This window comes from Canis lupus, chromosome 8 (assembly GCF_011100685.1).
Source record: "Canis lupus familiaris isolate Mischka breed German Shepherd chromosome 8, alternate assembly UU_Cfam_GSD_1.0, whole genome shotgun sequence".
Taxonomy (NCBI): domain Eukaryota; kingdom Metazoa; phylum Chordata; class Mammalia; order Carnivora; family Canidae; genus Canis; species Canis lupus.
The window spans coordinates 68,029,770-68,048,703 of NC_049229.1; the positions used below are offsets into that span (position 1 = coordinate 68,029,770).

At 54.0% G+C, this 18,934-nt stretch overlaps 1 protein-coding gene across 3 annotated transcripts in view; it reads right to left on the reverse strand.

Annotated features, from left to right (window-relative positions):
* Nucleotides 1-4,067: 4,067 nt before the first annotated feature.
* The window catches only part of BCL11B (BAF chromatin remodeling complex subunit BCL11B), a 91,338-nt gene continuing 76,471 nt past the window's right edge, over nt 4,068-18,934 (reverse strand). For all 3 annotated transcript variants that reach the window (XM_038545689.1, XM_038545691.1, XM_038545688.1), the window contains one exon: nt 4,068-6,279. In XM_038545689.1, the coding sequence (XP_038401617.1) occupies nt 4,154-6,279 (2,126 nt within the window). In that variant the 3' untranslated portion in view covers nt 4,068-4,153. The remainder of the gene's footprint in view (nt 6,280-18,934) is intronic.

Here is an 18,934-nt window from a genome sequence, read left to right on the forward strand (position 1 = left end):
AAAGATGCTTGGTTATCCTTTCCTAACCTTGAAGGAATGGTTTTACAGTTCCTGAAATTAAAAAAAAAAAAAAAAAAAAAGGCTTCCTGATATAGGTTTCATTAAAAAAAAAATGTTATTATTCCCTCATCCAAAAAACCACCACTTTTATTATCTTAAAGCTACTTGGCTTTACAAAAAAAAAGGGGGGGGGACACAGGGGGAGAAAGAAGAGAAATTAAAGAATTAAATAAAAATGAAGAGGACAAAAGAAAGGATTGACAAGGGGCTGGAGATGGGGGGGGGGGGGCAGGTAGGAAACAGAGGAAGGAGAGAGCTCTGGAAAGGCACCGAATTCATCCCAGGCCCTCGGCACTCAGACACTGACGGACGCAGGTTTCAGCGAGAAAAGCAGCAGAGCAGGGAAGAAAGACAAGAGGCCAACACTCTCCACGAGTGCCAGGCCCTGGTGGTGACGGGGACTCCTTCCTGACACCCGGTGTCCGCTGGTCTCGCGTCCCCGGCCCCCGTGCCTGGCTGATCCACCAGCGCCTTTTGTCTGTTTAATGTTTTCTCAGGGACTAGAGGAAGCTCGGGTTTGCGTTCCTTTCTGCACTTAAGGGTGGGCGGGGGACGGGGTGACTGGCCACAGTGGGGACAGGAGAGAAGGGGACGCTCTCCCGCTCTCTCCTAACACCTGACATCCTACAGATGGCCTCTTGGGGAACGAGAGGACTCTGTGAAATGTTACCGACATCTTTACAAAAACGGATTTCTCCACTCAACACGAATAAAGAAATTTCCCATCCGGTCTGCTGTGGCCACACCAGGGAGCCTTGATGCAAGGTTCGGGGCGTTCGGAGGAGAAGCCCTGATCCCACAGTCCTTTGTATAGGCCAATTCCGACAAAAATATATACAACTAAAATGATCTGTGAGCCAAAGCATTTAACGACTTGCTTTTTGTTTCTTTTCCTCAAAGGTTGTCAAACAACCCTTTTTCTCCTGTACAATAGGACTAAACATACAAATTTTTTTTTTGCAATATTTTATCCTGCCAAATTAAAAAAATATATTATGGCAGCCTGTTTGTTTTTGTTTTTTTTTTCTTTTTATTTCCAAATTCACTAACAAAAAGGTACATTAAATCCCTTTAAAAGGACAAGCTTACAGTTAAAAAATTACAAGCTCCAGTAAAAATACAGCAAGTGCCTACATCATATGAACCAACCAATATATCCATTCCAGAGGGGGGCAGGGAGAGAAAAATAAGTAAAGGTCAGAAATGTGATTTTTTTTTTCTGCAAAGCAATAACAATATTAAGCACTTTTTTTTCTACATACTTTTTCTACATGGTGTAGCAATCCCCTTTTAATCCCCAAATACAAGTTTCTATACATTTTTTTTTGAAATAAAAATTCAACACCCAAGGCAGAAAAGAATTTACTAAAACTCCGACTTTACAGTTACTGTGACAAGAACAAATTGATAGACCCACCATTTAAAATTACTGCAACATTTTCAAGGAAAAGAAAAGGGTTTTTTTTTTTTTCTTGTTTTGTAAAATGCCCAGGCATTCTCGATTATTACAAATACTGGTCCACTTGTACAGTAATCAAGAAATTTTAATATATATAATATATACTAAAACCCCGTCACCAAAAAGAAAACAATATACACGCAGCCACTGTGGCATTTTCTTATAACCTAGTAAGCAAACTTGGAAAAAAAAAAAAAAAAAGATCGCTCCAACACACATACACACAATTTTTTTTTTACCCTTGTATGTATCCAATACTGTAAACGTATTTTTAAGACAGAGTGCACTAAATTTAACTTTAGAAAAGAAATTAGCCGTTGTTCCTGAATTTTTGTTTTTCATTCAACGATATCAACGTGTAACTTGTGTCACTTGAGTTTTAATTCAGCAGTAAATCACCTCCACGCCAAATCTAAGCAGCGTTGTCCCACAAACAAAAGGGGTTGAGGGTAATTCAGCTAAGGATGTCCGCGGTTGTGCTGGGCTTATCTCTTCATTTGATTGGGTCTTATGGCATTTTCATGTCCTCTATCTTCAACCAGGATTTTTTTTTTTTAATTTAATGAAAAGGAAATGTGGCTTTGTTTGTGTCTAAAGAATGTACTTTTCTTGTTTTACTCTTTTAAAAAGTCTTTTCATTTTCAAAAAAAAAAAAAAAAAGTTTTGCATTGGTCTCAAGAGACTCAAATAGGAAGATCAGTTTTCAAGGCACTCACATCGAATTGAATGGCAGTAGAAAAACCGTCCAATAAATTATTTTATTTTCTTCTTTATAGTGTCAGTATTGTGAATGCCACGCTTAGCAACACTGACACTCAATCTCAGCCGTCCTTACAGGTTAACCCACCTCTGGGCCAAAGACAAGAATATGCTGCAATTTCTTGTTTAGAAGCCATTTAATTTAAATGCAAACAAAAGCTTTAAAGTGCGGGTCAACAGAATTCGAATGTCTAATCTTGACAGTTCAATGTTTAGTACCTTCCAACCTAATGGGATAGGGGAAAAAAAAAAATTGGGGAAGTAGCGCTGGGCACCTTCGGATGGAACTCTTTCCCTGCTTTTCCGGTCAAAGGGGAACAGAAATTCGCAAGATCCTCCCCCACCCCCCTCCATACAATGTCATCAGTGTGCATTCAATGAGAGAATACCGCCTTCTCTCCGTTCACCTCATTGGGGCACTTGTCTGCTTAAGACATGGTCAATCATCACTGGTAGAAACATACGACTTGGGATTTTTGTGGCGGGGGGTGGTGATGAAGAGAGAGAGAGAGAGATTGAGAGAGAAGCCATCAAGCCAGAAGAAGCCTGAAAGAACACCACTGGTCCCTTCCTTTCTATGTCACTGCAGGTCACCTCCATCTACCCAAGAAAAGTACCCTCTGCCCATTTTATTAAGCCTAATCCACAGCCAAGAACGCAGATGGCATCCCAGGCACAAGGACACTCCGAGGAAAGGACAGTACCTACTGGTGATGCACAACCAGAGCATGCTCTCGGGCCATCTCCCCGGCAGCTCTCAAAAATTCCTATTTCTCTGGCAGTGCTGAGTTTCATGGGGTGGGGGTGGGGGGTCCTCTAGCTCTCTTCCCCCCCCCCCCACCGCCACCACTGAAACGTTTCCTTATAAAATGTAAAGGTTTGAAATCAACACAGGAAAGGCCTCTGTGACTCAGGACAGGCCATCAGTGCTACATCTCCATTCTGATTCTGAAACAAAGTGCTACAACTTTAAAGATTGTTATCCGCTGTACATCCACTCCCCCCCACCCAACCCTCCCCAAAGAAACCCCCAGCATGCCACTGTTTATTTCAGGACCAAAGGAAAAGAAACAAGGTAAAAAATGAAAAAATAAAAAAATAAAATAAAAAAACTACAAAAAAAAGTAAACAACTTCAAAAGTCATTTAAGTGTTGGCTTCTTCACAAGAAATTACACATGCTTAGCTTAAAATCTCAAAAAAGCAGCGCCCTCCCCCCCAAATTATAATTTAAAAGATAAGCTTCCCTTCTCTATCGCTTGGGAGTCATTGCTTTAGGCTACTACTGGGTTAAAAAAAAAAAAAAAAAAAGCAAACAACCACCAAAAAAAAAAAAAAAAAAACAAAAACAAAAACAAAAATAAAACAAAATTAACAATAACAATCAACCAACCAAACAAAAAGAAAACAAGGAGGGATGGATACCCAACAAAAATCTCTGTAAAGAACTTCAACAGAAAGAATAATAATAAAAAGGTATCTGCACATGCCAAAAAAAAAAAAAAAAAAAAAAGGAAAAGAAAATTACAAAACCCAATAAATACAGAAATTATTGCACAGTTAAAAGGCTCCACAATTTTTACTGCCTCAATCAACCCTCGGGTTTCCATAGGACTTCGCAGACACAGGTTGGGGCGGGGCGGGGCGGGGCGGGGCGGGGCGGGGCGGGGCGGGGTGGGGGTGGGGCGGCCGCGTCCCCTGGGGCCCCCTCCGGGGGGGCGGGGCCCGCGCGCGCGGGGGGCGGGGCCGCAGGGCGGGTGGGAGGGGCCGCGGCTGCGCAGACGCGGGGGCGGGCGTCCGTCGTCGGGTCAGCGTTCTGTCGCTTGGCAACGGCTCCCCGTGCAGGGGCGCGGCGCCCGCACGCGCTTGCGCGCGCTTAGCTCCTCTCGGCCTGCTCGATTTTGACGTCGTTAGTCAGCAAGTGCTCGCCGTGCCACTTTTTCATGTGTTTCTCCAGGGTGCTGTAGACGCTGAAGGGCATCTGGCAGATGTCGCAGCGGTACACCTCCTTGCCGATCTGCCCGTGCGTCTTCATGTGGCGCGTGAGCTTGCTGCTCTGCGCGCACGCGTAGTTGCACAGCTCGCACTTGTAAGGCCGCTCGCCGGTGTGGCTCCGCCGGTGCACCGTCAGGTTGCTGCAGTTCTTGAACACCTTGCCGCAGTACTCGCACGTGTCGCTGCGCCGGCCCTCCTTGGAGCTCGGCCGCCCGGGGCCCGGGCCGCCCAGGTGCGGCGTGCTGCCCCCGCTGGCCGTGCCGCTGCGGCCCGACAGCCCGCCGTCCAGCAGGTCCCCGGGCGGCGTGGAGAAGCGCAGGCTGCCGTTCTCGGACGAGTGCTCGGACGACGTGGCGAAGGGCGACTGGCGCGCGTCCGTGAAGCCCAGGAACGGGTCCTTCATGAAGTGCCGCGACGCGGCGTAGCCCACGAGCCACTGCGAGTACACGTTCTCGGACGGGATGAGCGCGGCGGGCGGCAGCTCCAGGTCCTTCTCCACCTTGATGCGCTTGGCCGCGCTGTTGAGCCCGGGGCTGGGCAGCGGCGCCGGCTTGCGCGGGAACAGCCCCGGGAAGGGCTCGGCGCCCGGCGCGAAGCCGCCGCCGCGCCCGTTGACCGCGCCGCCGGGGCCCGCGTCCCCGCAGCCGCCCGCGTCGTCGTCGTCGCCCGCGTCCCCGCCGCCGCCGCCGCCGCCGCCGCCGCCCGGGGTGCGCTTGAGGAAGGCGCCGCGCTTGGGCTTGTCGGCCAGCAGCTCGCCGTACTGCGGCAGCGCGCCCAGCCCCACGTTCTCCATGACCTTGCCCAGCACCAGCGCCTTCTCGTCGGCCAGCGCCTTGGCCGCGCCGCCCACGCCCACGCCCACGCCCACGCCGCCCGCCACGCCCACGCCCACGCCCCCCACCCCGCCCACGCCCACGCCCACGCCCACCCCGCCCACGCCGCCGTTCTCGCGGTTGCGGCTCAGCTCCGAGTCCATGCTGAAGCTCGACTCGGGCCGGCTCTCGTTCTCCAGCAGCAGCTCCTCCTCCTCCTCCTCCTCCTCCTCGTCGTCCTCCTCGGGCTCGTGGCCCAGCGACGGGTCGCTCTCGTGGTGGCGGAAGTCGCCGTCGGCCGCCTTGAGGCCCTCGCCGGCCAGCTCGCTGGTGCCGGGCTCGGGGGAGCTGGCGGCCGAGAGCCCGTCGTCGGAGCGGCCGGCCAGCGAGCCGGCCTTGTGCATGTGCGTCTTCATGTGGCGCTTGAGCTTGCTCGCCTGCGAGCACGCGTGGTCGCACAGCTGGCACTTGTAGGGCTTCTCGCCCGTGTGGCTGCGCCGGTGCACGATGAGATTGCTCTGGAACTTGAAGGTCTTGCCGCAGAACTCGCACGACTTGCTCTTGGCGGGCGGCTGCGGCGGCGGCGTGCCCCCGGGGGGCATGGGCGGCAGCGGCGGCGTGCTCAGGAACGGGGACTTGGGGCTGGGCTGGAAGGGGTTCAGGAGCCGGTGCATAGGGTTGCCGCGGCCCGGAGACACGGGCGGCGGCGTGGAGCTGTTGCCCGCCAGCTCGCGGAGCCGCCGCGAGAAGTCCATGGCGGGCGAGTCGATGGCCATGGGGTTGAGGCGCATGACTCGGTCGAAGGCACTGGGGTGCTGGGCGACGAGCCCCATCTCCTCGGCACTGAGGCGGTGCGGGTCCAGGTGGTGGCGCGGCGGCGGGCTGAAGAGCGGCGGCGTGCCGGGCAGGCGGCCCTCGCCGAAGCCCGGGTGGTCCCGCAGGATGGGGCCCGTCATGCGCAGCAGGTTGAAGGGGTTGCTGTCGCCCAGGAAATTCATGAGCGGGGACTGGGCCACGGCCTCGGGTCCCAGCGGCGGCGGGATGGTGAGCCGCGGCGTGAGCGAGCTGCTGGCCGGCCCGGGCTCCAGGTAGATGCGGAAGCCGTGCGTGTTCTGCGCGTGCTGCAGCAGGAACCACGCGCTGTTGAAGGGCTGCTTGCATGTTGTGCAAATGTAGCTGGAAGGCTCATCTTTACCTGGGGAGACACACGGACAGAAAGGCAGAGAGAGCGTGAGAAGCGGACGGGGGCGCGCCGCGGGGCCCTGGCCGGGAGGTGCACAGCGCGGGGCGAGGCGAGTCCCGGGCGCGCAGGCGCGGGGGGGGGGGGGGGGGGGGGGGGGACCCTTCGGAGCAGCAGGCCCGGGCCGCACCCGACGTGTGGGACCCTCCGGCCCGGCCAAGGCCCCACCCGGCTGGCTGGAGGGCTGTGGCCAGGATGGCCCCGGCAAAGCCCGGATCGCCCGGCGACCTCCACAAGCAACCCCAGGGTCCCTAGACCTCGGCTTGCCCCCCCCCCCCCAAAAAAGCGGCTCGAATCCCCATTATCTCGGAAGCCACACGACGTCGCGTTTGTGGGAATGCCCCATGTCACTGTTAAAACGAAGACCGGGGTTTGTCAACCAAGGCACTGCTGACATCTGAACCGGCCAGGATGATTGGGGGGTTGGTTGGGGGGGGAGGTCCCACACATTGTAGAATGTTCAGCAGCATCCCTAGCTTCTACCTACCACAAGCCAGTCGCATTCCCTCCCCCAGTTATGAGGATCCCAAATCTCTCCAGGCATCACCGAATGTCCCCTGGGTGGGGGGGGGGGGGGGCAAAACCACAGCTCACTTCTCCCCCTGCCTCCACCTTGAGGACCAGTGATTAGGCAGGATTTGATCCAAGGAGGTTCTAAAATTCACAAGTCAAACTCAACTGCCTGGCAAACTTTTTTTTACAGAGAAACGGCTCATACCTCTCCATCATTTGGGATTGAGCAACGGGAAATTCTAGGGTGTAGAATTCTAGGGTGCATACACCAGCGTATACGCAGAAAGTACCATCACATTTAAACACGGATGCGTAGAACAGAAGGAATTTAGCCTGTTAGGAAGCTCACTGCCCCCCACCCCTCCCACCTATGGCCTCACACACACCCCTACCCACCGTGTGGAATCCCACCCCCACAGGCCCCTGGGACCGGGCGGGATGGGGGGCCACTGGCCCACGTGAAGCCCTTTTGCTGGCATGCTAACGGGAGAACATCAGATCTGACGAGGTGGTCAGGATGAATGATGGCAAGTGTGGATCTGTTACCTACTGGCTCCGGTGACATCGGGAGCAAATCTTAGTGGACACTTGTGGCACTAGGCCAAAAACGTGACTGTCTCTGCCCATCATCGAGGCAGCCACAAAATGGAAGCTGGACGTTTCACCCAGAACCGGTCGTGCGGCCGGCCGGCTGGCCCCCCTGGAGCTTGGGGGACAGCCTGCTGCTCCTCCAGGCTCAGCCTCTCCTAATGCTTTATGTAAAGGGGCAGGTGCGGGCAGGCCCTGCTTTCTGCCAGGAGATTCGCTCGCTAGCCAGGGAGGGGAAAGGCAACGAGACATCACAGCCCCCATCTTGAAAACCCCCTTTTGTTTTTTTTTTTTTTTTTTTAACTTTCCTGTAACTGGAAGATTTTTAAAGCTGATGGAAGAATGGTAGCCGCAGACTCCCTGGTGAAGCCAAAAGTGCAAATTAATTTCCAGACCCCAAATCAGTAAGGTGACCTGAGACTACAGCAGGATATGGAGTGGAGAAGACCCCCCACCACTCCCAATCTCAGCGGGTCCTCAGAAGACCTTCCGAGATCCTGCACAGAGATTTATTTTGTTTTCTGCACACGAGTGATGGTCCCAGGGGGCTTCACATTTAGCTGTAAAAACCAAGCGACTGCAGGACCCAATGCCCTGTTCTGCACAGGTTCGGCTGGACAGCCTCAGAGGGCAGACACTGCCCGCCCCACGCACTGCCTGGAGATCCTCTCAGAAACTCCAGAACCAACTGGGCCAGGACACCCGCCACTGGAAACCAAGACGTGCTGTCGGAGCGGGGTGCCCCACAGGGATGGGTTCGCTCTGGCCTCCTATTCCTATTCGGTGGAACGGAGACCAGTGGGCAGGGAGCTCAGAGACTCAAAAGGACTGTGAGATTTGGCTTCACTTGGCTTTTTTTTGCCAACAGCTCAAGGAGAATTTCTGAGTCCATTTTCTTTCTCCAATGTACCCCAGTCCGTCTGGGCAATTCCCTCTCCAACGTACCCAACTCCCAACTCCAAGGTGTAGTCCCCGAGGAGGTTTCTCCCCCGCTCTGGAAAGCGAACGGGAGGCCTTGGGAGGCCCTGGCTGCCATGTTTCTCACGGGCGCCCACTACACAGGGCGCCAAGCCTGGGCCTTCCCGCCCAGCACGGCCCTCGGCTGGCAGAGAAGATGCCACCTCCTGTCCTAGCTTATTAGTTAATGTACTTGGGAGAACAGAGCCCTTTGCCTCAGAAGGCCTCACGAGAGAGCTGGCCAGAAGCCACGGTATTTAGAGTCCTCCTCAAATCCTTTTCTGGAGCAGGGCAAAATAAATATGTAATAAATAACAAGAAGATAAATAAAACGTCCCTTTCTGACACAGGAGCTAATAACACAAATGAAGCACCACATCCCACAAGGTCATAGATCTTCAAATTAAAGAGCGTTTCTGTCTCCTTCACCTTAGCTTTCAGAAACTCTTAATTAATCGATTTATGGCACAACAGCTGCTCTGGTTCTTCATTTTTTAAGTGGGACCACCTCCTCCTTTCCCCCAATCTCTCTGTACGTCGTCGTCATCATCTCCTCGGGCTTCAACTCCAGAGCGCTTCCTGGGTCTTGTTCCACGTATCTTCTAGAAAGTTCCACCGCTGGTGAGGAATGCAGCTATCAGAAGAAAATGCAGAACTCCCTGGCAGGCCGGGAATCAAGAAGACTGTTCTTCAGCCGAAATGGCCGATTAAAACATTTTTTTAACTCAAAATGGCAGCTGCTGGGAAGCATGTAGCTACATGTTCTAAAGAGCTCAGATGTTTCCACTTCTTGTTAAAAAAAAAAAAAAAAGGAAAAAAAAATTTAAAAGCTACTTCTAAAACCCTGGAGCGGCCAAGGGAAGAAGTTACCTGTCTGTAATTCACCACCAGGTAGGGAAGAGCGACTTGTCCATCCAACCGGATCCCAGGGCCGCTGTTCATGCCGGGCTGAGCTCTTCCTTCCCCGCAGCCCTGAACTGCTTCGGTTCCCAGACTTCCCTCGGCACGATGGCAAGATTCACTGCAGGCGACGGCCTTCCCAGGATCTGACAGCTTCTGACTTTTCTTTTTTTTAAATCTCGCAGCCCTCAAAGGCCCTCCCTAGACAACTCTCTTTTCACTCTCCCCCAGCTTTTTTTTTTTTTTTTTTCCCCTTAATAAAATGTTCATTTCCATATTACCACTTCATGGCTCTCTCTTGCCTAGAAGTAGCCGTGAGCACTAGGGCTGCTCACTTCTAACAAGTGAACAATGTCAGAAGTCTTTGAAGAGCCACTCAGAACATTTTTCCATTCAAAAACTCGCTAAATATTTTACACTCGCAGCGTACCGGTCACGGGCAGCTCATTTTTAAATGCAATGCGAGACCCTCGGCCAGAGGACGGGCTCCCTCCGTGTCCCAGGCCCAGAGGTCACCCCCTCCCTCAAGCTCACGGCCACCTGCCCCAGAGGTGAGCTGGAGGCTCCACGAGGGGACCACCACTTTGCCAGCGGCCCAGGCGGGACCCACTTCCTACCACGCTGCCACTGGGGCTTCTGAGGCTCCACAAGACGGTGGTTGTCTGGATTATCGTGAAGTGGCGCGCCCGGCAACATCAAACCCGGCCTACAGACCTAGAAATGTCAGCTGCACTGCGATCACTAAATCAGGCTTGGCAACTCAGAACCCGGGGCCCGTGTCTGTCCTTAGTTGCTTGCTCGCGTCCTCAGACACTTTTACTCTCAGTTGGCAGGAACCCAGACTGGATCTTCTTTGCTCTACTGGCTCTAAAGGCAGTCCTTCTGTTTTTCTCGAGCTGTAAACCCTCCCTGCCATCTCTAGGCTCCGAGGGCCTGGGTGACGGCGTGGGTTCCTTCCTCGGCCTTGACATCACCGGCACAGTGAAGTTATTCACATCACCACCTCTTTGAGCCTCAATTTCCACATCAGGACAGTGGGCCTAAGATGCCTGCCTCTGAAGAGGGCTGGGCGCCCCCCCCTACCCCCAGGAGATCCCTTACGGGGACACGCGCTGTGAATTAAGCACCACGACGACAACCCAGACTTACATGAGTTGGGCTTTGTAGGTTTTGATATTTAGCATCCATCCTTGAACCTGGCAGTGCACGTTTCAGGGATGCTTCTCTGTGTGAGTCTGGCGGTAATAAAACCCGGGAGGAATTCTAATGCAGCCTGCCTGGTGCAGGAGAGATTCCATGGCAGTGAAAACTTGCAAACGGTGAGGGAAATGCCATTTCTTAGAGCGACACTCCGGGGCCGACCGGCAACCAGACCTCCAGCGATGGAGTGCGAGTCTCCCTCTGCTATCAGAGGCTAGTTTTTTGTGTTTTTTTAAATGAGCATTTAAATAATTGTTCCTCCTTATTATGCTAGTTACTCTAATAAGACCAATAAAGGTACCAGGGATGTTCAATAAAAAAACACACCTTTAATTGAGTAATTTATTCAATGAAAAGGCCACAGCTGAGCGCGCCAGTTTAACAGGTCTCTCCAAAGGCCAAGTGACAGCACGTGGAAGGGCACTTGTGCCTGCGGGAGGTACAGCAAGGCTGTGCCACCTCTCAGCTCACTCAGGGCCACGGGTGAGAGCCCGCCCGGGGCCGTTCTCCAGGGCTGGATGCAAAATGGGAATCCGGACACTTGGACGCTGAGAGCTGGGCCTTGGCGTCGCGCAGCCCTCCACTGTTTGCAAAGCGCTCCGCAGCTGGTTTAGCGCTTTTTGCTCGCACTGGCACATTTTGTCATTACTCACCCAGACTCTGAGGAAGGCCAGGTGAGGGCTGAAACTCTAAATCTTCCCGACCCCAGGGACCCCAGGCTCGTTCCCTGCCCACCCTCCAGCACACAGCGCCCCCTGAGGGCTTGACCATTCTTGCTACACTTGTCAGGGCCTGTTTTACAATGCAAATGGCCAAGAAGGAGGTTGTCCTGTCACCATGTGTGTCCTCCTTCAGTGAAGCGCACAGGATTATCTTTCGTGGGGCCCAGTGGGGGCCACCGCAGGCCTGGCCCCTGGAGGAAGAGGTTTCACAAAGTAAGCCCATTGCTGGGTGTGTGTGTGTGTGTGTGTGGCGACAGGACCCCGGACTCCAATGCAGGGACAGGATGCTGGATCCTTGGGTCCCTGGGGCAGGCCCTTCCTCTCTCTGGACCTCAGGGTGCCCAGCGCCCCAAGAGAGGGCTTGGTTCATGGGCCAGTCAGCCAGTCCTACTCCAGAATCTGGAACCACTAACAATATCGCCTCCACTGTTCCAAAATGATAGGAATTATCATCACTATTATCCCTTCGATGTGTAGACCCCCTTATTAGTCTAAAGACGGTCTCCCCTTCACGATCCCAGAAAGAGAATGTCAGCTGGCCGCCGCAGCGGTCTTTGCAAGGTTTTGTGTTTCTATTATTTGAAAGCGTGGCCGTCCCCAAAGGTACTCCGTCAAACCTCAGCCACTCTGACCGACAAGGTGGAGCTCTGGGCATCATAATGACAGCAGTAACCATAAGCTGTCACTAAATCCCCACACGGGCCTGCCTGCAGCCTCGGGAGAGCTGACCTCCCCCGAGGCTCTGCACAGCCCCTGAAGTGAGAACTGTCACTCGTGCCATTTCACAGAGCAGGACACTGAGGGCTGGAAGAGACAAGGCGGTTAAGCCGGGTCGAGAGAGAAAAGCGTACAGACCTGGGGCCCCCAGGCCCAGGCACCTGTGCACGGCAACGGGGAGCCCGGGCCACGGTGTCTTAGCTTTGGTTCCAGCCAGTGTGCTAAAGAAGTGGAGCTGTCCTGCTCTCGGCTCAGCTGCAGTAACTCAGTGAAATCCTGCTCATTACATCTCTCGGAAAAAGTAAGAGATGCACTTTGCTGGTGCTGGTGCTGGTGGTGAGGGTGACAGATCTCTCCTGGGTGGCCTCCCCGGGGCTCAGCCAGCCTCCGCCTAACAGAGCCCACGCCCCTCCACCACTGCCCATGGCAGATGTGGCCAATCCATCCCTGCACTCCCCCTCCAGGCCTTGGAATCCCCTAGATCCTCATTACCACATGCCTCTGCCCTCCGTGGATCCCGGTGCACAGAAGCCCCATCAATGGGGAGCCAGGTTAGATGGGGCTGAATTAACTAGGTGGCAGGGTATGGCCCGTGGAAAGCAAAGATCCCCCTGGCCCTTCATTTATTCAGTGCACAGACAGGAGCTGGGCACCCTGGGCACCCACCAGGTACTCTCCCTAGATAGGGCACAGCTCACAGGCTGGGCGAGATGGAGCCCCTGATGCCCCTCTCGATCATGTGATGAAAGGTCCGAGCACTGGTTGGTAGGCAGTCGGGGTGCTGGGAGAGGGAAGAATGCATGGACTGGGCTGAACTGGGGTTTAGAGCCTGCAGTGTGGGGCTCTCGTCTGCCTTTGGCTCCAGTTGTGATCCCGGGAGCCCTGGGATCAAGTCCTGCATCGGGCTCCCTGCTCAGCAGGGAGCCTGCTTCTCCCTCTCCCTCTGCTGCTCCCCCTGCTTGTGCGCTCTCTCTCTCTCTCTCTGTTAAATAAATAAATAAAATCTTAAAAAAGAAATTAATCATCTAGGCTGGATCCCAAGCTCCCTGAGCACAGGGACCACGCTGGCCTTGGCCGCTGCTGTGACTATGGCCACCCACACAGGAACTAATGCACTTCAGAACTAATGTGCTTCAGAACTGCGGGTGACCTGTGAAAACACTGTGGCCTGGCCGTCCGTTTCCTTACGGCCAGCGCTCCTGACCACATCGTCACCAGGACGAGGGTGTCTGCCCAGGTCTGGGTGAACCCACCTGGCTCCACAGAGCTCAGCTCAGCATTCAACTAGTGCACCACTTCCTGGGCACAGCGGGCACAGGCTCCACCCAACACACCCACGCCTCTCAGCCGCTGTACCTACCACCTGGGCGGGCCAGGATCCCAGGGACTTAAAACGGAACCTGGACATGAGGCCACAGCCACCGCCCTACCCCCTCTAAGCCAACCTCAGCAGGGCGGGCCAACAGGTCCCCCCCACCCATCTTCTCACATCACAGGAATGACAGCCCCTGCTGCCCAGGGGAAACACGAGGCACTCAGCCTTCACTCACCCTCCTGGTCCTCTCCTTGGGGCCACATGTTTGCACACTGGCTGGGACTTGCTGTTCCCTGTGCCCAGAATACCTGCCTTTCCTTCTCTACCTGCAAAATGTCTTTTCAGACCCAGCACCTCTACCCCCACCCCCCAGACATTTTGGGAATACTACTTGATACCGATCACAGGTACTATCGTAATCTGTCCTTGACCTTGGTGTGTTCAACTCACATGTGATCTGTATGTGTCAATGCTGGGCTTGTGCTCTCAGGTGGATGCTCACAGCAACTCTGGAAAGTGGGTTTTAATCCAGACTTAAAAAAGAAACTAAGTCTCATCACAGGTATGTGGAGGACCCAAAGTCACATGGCTATGGGTCACAGAACCCAGATTCACAGAGGGTCTGAGCGTACGGCCTGTGCCGTACGGCTGTGTCCAGACACACACCTGGCTGTCCCCTCCATGAGACTGCAAACTCCACTATCGTGGGCCCTGGGGAACGGCATGGAGAAGCCACACAAACCTCTCCACCTATACCCACGAACACCAGCAAATTACAGGCTTTGTGCAAGAAATGCCGCGCGTACCTTGGCTGAGAATACAGACCTTCCACCCAGCCTCACAGTGTTTGGGGACAGTCCACTGACCCTGCCAGCATCCCTGTAGTAGAGGTCCACTGTGGGCTTCATACGCCTGGAGTTAACTTCAGCTGGGAGACTGGGCCTCCAGCCCGGACAGCCTCCAACTCAAGCCTCCTCCAACATTCCCCTAGGCACCCAGGCGTGCACAAAAACACCACTGAATCTTGCTTTGAGCAAAAGAGGCATACCTGGGAAATGGGTGAGCCCAAGGAAGTCTGTGTCCCAAGGACATGCCTTTCTCATTCATCCATTCATTCATTCACTGATTCATTCATTCACCTCTCTATCCGGTCATCACGGACTAGGTGCCAGCTATGGCAGGCATATTCAGAGGGACTGGCTGAGACCCCTCCCCTCCAGGAGGCCACAGGTAGGGACTGAGGAACAGGGGTGGTGAGTGGACACAAAAGATACTAAGGCGGAGCAGAATCTGCTGAGTGACCACAGAGCACCTAGGGAGGATGCAGGTGGGAACAGTGCATGGAGGTGAGTTGGAGCCAGACACACGGAGAAGGGTACCTGCCAGACCACGGCGGGGGGGCAGGGAGGAAGGTGTGAGGGTGGAGGGCACTGCACAAACAACCTCCGGGCCGCACAGAGACAGGCACAGGGGAAGGCGAAATGAGGAGATGCTGCTGGGGAGGGAAGTACCTAGCAGGGATTCCACAGGCACCTGCTCCTGGTGTAGGGCTGTCCTGACATGCCCACACTCACCATCCAAACCCAGGGCTAAATATTAAATGTGGAGAACACGTGCTGCTCTCAGGTGTCATTCTATTAAGGAGGCCAAGGAGTGCATGAGGACAGTACCAAGGTCACACTACAGCTGGCACCCCAGGAGCTGCATGGCGGTAGCAAAGGATGAAAGATCCGTCTGACACCACGTAGTCATCTGCTCTACCACGCAGAAAACATCTGCTGGGTGCCAAGCCCCGTGCTGAGTGGAGGGACCCAGCACTGGACGTCTGCCTGCGTGGAGCCTGCGGTCAAGTGCAGGGGCTCAGGAGTCCACACATTTTTAGTAAGTCTTCAGGCCATGTGGCCACCAGGAGAGGCTGTGACGTGAGGCACAGGATCCGGAGGAAGGAGAGGTGGACAGTGTGGGAGGCTCAGGGAAGACCTCTCCGAGGAGGAGCTCCTGGAGCTGAATTCAGAAGGAAGAAGGAGTCTGTGATGCTGAGAAAGGAAACAAAGGGTGTGCCGGGCAGAGGAAACTGCATACACAGAGGCATGGAGGTGGGACCCCAGATTCATGGAGACGAGGTTAAAGGATGAGGACTGGAAAGGGGGTTTTGGATCAATTTGAGGAGGCTCTGAAAACACCAAGAAATGGAGCCAGATACGGACCAAATTCCACTGCCATAAATTCCATCACAGTAAAAACTAATACTTAAAAATATATATATATGAAGATTTTCAAACCCACACTCAAGGCCTCCTTGAGTCAAAACAGTTCCGTACAACAAAATGTCAGTACAACCAAAGGATGGAGGGGAACCCCTTGAAGGGCTGAGACCCAGATCCACCCTTCCCAAACTGTGGAACCCTAAGACACAAAGAAATGAAACCAGGAGGAGGCCTGGAAAATGCAAAGAGGAATTTTAAAATCCAGCCTATGAGGATCGCTAGCCTCTGAGGTGGCTTGTAAATCATTCTCTCCAGCAGGAGTTCTATTATTCCAGCAAGATTCTCATCTGAGCCTGCCAGGCCTGTGAGCCAGCTTCAGGAACAGGCTGGTCCAGGGTCTTAGTGAACAGAGAAGCGAGGGTTAGAGCTGAACTGCAGCTGCTGGCCCCATGCACCCCAGATTTCCCCAAACAGTCTCGATTTCAACTGCTCAATTCTGTGGTCAGACCAGGTGCGCAGTTCAGGCTCAGGAAACAGCCCCCCCAGCCCCGAAACAAAGCAATACTGCTGACCGCGGGGGCATCTTGGGGAAGGGTGAGAACGACGGTGTCTGTTTGTAAGATGGAAGAGCCGGAGGCAGGACACGCCGAGCGATGTTCTGTGTGGCAACTTCGCTCACGGCATTCTTGAGAAACTACGGCACATCCCTCAAGATCATCTTTATAGAGCTTCCCCCCCTTTGCATAAGGCACGCAAATCAGCTGGAAATAGTATGTCTTCCCCAAAATAGATGAATGCATCGTCAGATTCCCTTGAAATCCTGCTGTAGACTTCTCCGAAAAGGACCCAACCGTAGGTTCTTTCTGGTGCGCCAGTGGATAAACTTTGCTGGTTTTGTCTCCATCCCCCCACCTCTCACCCCCCACCCCAAATATATGAGGTTTTCTGAAAGGACTGTAGCACTCTGAAGATAGGAATTTAGCAGAGAATGTGAAGGGGAAGCGTGGAGCAAATCCTCCTTATCATTTAATGGAAAAATAAAGAGTGAATTAAGAAATAAACAGGCAAAAAAAAAAAAAAAAAAAAAAAAAAGCCACCAAACTCAAGGCGTGAGCTGCGGGTGTGAGAGCTGGTGCACACAGGCGTGTGCACACCTCGTGGGTATCTTCACGCACGCGTTCCGGCTGACACAGGAAGTCTCTCTTCTCCATTATTCATGACTTCCTTCATGAGGCAGGAATAAGGCTTCCTTCCTTTCCTTAAATCCACAAAAATCTCCACATTCCACCCCAAGAAGTATTGCAGGGGCAGTAAATCTCGTTTTAATGGAGTGTACGTTTAGCTCTGAGGAGATAATTGACGTTATGGAGAGCCTCGACGCCGAGTTATATAGGTTAGCTAATGCAGAGGGGACTCATTACCCACACACTACAAACAAGTAGTAATATATGTATATTGTTCAGAGTGGCGTTATAGCAAAAGTGTTCCGGTCCACAGGGATTGATAAAACACAAGAAAACAGCAGACATGCACTTGTAAATTTGTCTCATTTGTCTCTGAAGTTAAAGGTTATTCCCTTGTTCTGAATTTGTAATAAAAACATGCTAGCCCAAGGTTTGTGGAGGATGTTTGAATATTTAAATTGTGTATAATGATGGGCAATTATGGGATGAAAACTGGACCGTGTGAATGGGGGAGCACCGTCTGGATGGCCAAGTGTTTTCCCCACCAACGGGGTCACCTGTCTTCACTGCGCCACCCTGCCCCCTCCCGAAGGGCCGTGGGGACCCTTACCCGGTCCCACTGCTACCAACCAGCAACCAACCCAGCTTAGGCTGGCTCGGGTGTGTGGGTTCCTCCCCTTCTCCTTCCCTTCTTCTCGTTTTGTTTTCTATTTCAATATGCACGGTACGTCTTGCCAACCGCAGGCGGAGACCGAGGCCGTGGCCCCTCGAGGACAACCCACCACACGTCGGGTCGTCCTTCTGCAGCCGGTCAGTGCTTCCTCGTGGCCGGGAGGCGAGGCCAGGCGCGGGGGGGCCGGGGGAGAGGGGACTGCCGGCAGAGTATGAATTCCCCCCGCCCCGCCCGCCCCCAAATGGGGGGGGCCCTTCTCCCCAGCACCCTCCCTGGAGGAGAGCCCCCACGGTGGCGCGCCCGGGGTGGCACCGCGACACCCTGGCTGGAGCCCAGGTGCCCGCCTGGCCCCGACCAGGTTAACCAACTGCAGTGTTTGAGTTACTCCAGCCAGCTTGTCACCGAGCACAAAAGTCATCAGCGAGTGAATGTTCTTTTCTGCACCACAATTAAGACGAATCAATACGACGTGCCACAAATGGTATTTTACTCTCAATAAGAACTCGAGCTGAGTTTATTCAGAATATTTTAGCGCTTCCCCGGGGGATTTTGGGCCGACGCAGATGGCAAATAAAGTACTCAGCCTAAGGCTACAGCACATTATGGTAATTCTAATGTCAGATGTACTTTAATATACAGCTCTATTTAATCACCCCATTATTTCACATTTCCATATGAAAAACCTGCGGCACTTCTGCAGCGCTTTTGCCTCTGCCACGGTGCCAGCTTCCTCCAACCCGCCGGCAGCCGGGGAGATGGTCATCCTCGCCAGGCGCGGCTCAGTGTCGAAGTTTCCGGGCGCTCTGTGCGCAGCCAAGCTGCCCGGCGTGCGTCAGGAAATCAGAGGATTCAGAGATGAACCAAATGTTCACGGAGGTGATGGAAAAGCGAGACCGAGCACTTCCACCTCCCCTGCGCACAGGCGCTGACACGCGCGCGCGCGCACACACACGGGACGGGCAGACAACCACACGCGTGCCTTCAACACTGCCCCTCTGCAAACACCAGCAGCCTCAGCACGGTGGCTGGGCCGCCCAATGGCTAGACCCCACAGAGGCTTGGGGCCGGCGAGACGTGGCTCCTGCCCGTGGCCTGCAGAGCCTGTGCCAGCTGGCTCTCACACCAGTGCCTCCCCCTGCACCCCCCCCCAAGCAAGGGCACCCGAGAGCAGCAGCAATGCCAAGGGGCAGGGGTGCTGTGCTCGTGGTGACAAAGGACACGGGCGGAGCATGTGGGGGGCAGATGAGCCGCCGCCCAAACTGACTGTACAATCTGGAGCCAGGAGGCCCCCAGGATGGTGCTGTCCAGTCTACACTGGAGAACCTGAAGCCGAGAAGCCCAGGCCCCAGGGGAGGCGGAGTCCTGTGAATTCGAAATGGCTCTTGCACCTCCAGGCTGGCTCTGCTGGCCAGCTGGCGGAGAGAAGCCAGCGGAAGCATGGGTTTTGGCTGAGCCCAGGAAATCACTCTCTCGCGGTCACACGCATACTTGGCCATGCGGCGTTCCAAGGAAGCTCGGCACAAAACCCGCTGACCACCCAGTTCTAGATTTCTCCAAGAGGAGTCTGCCGATGGATGAAATGACACCTGGCACCTGACCCTACCTACCGGCTGCCGCAGTAATGAGTCCACATG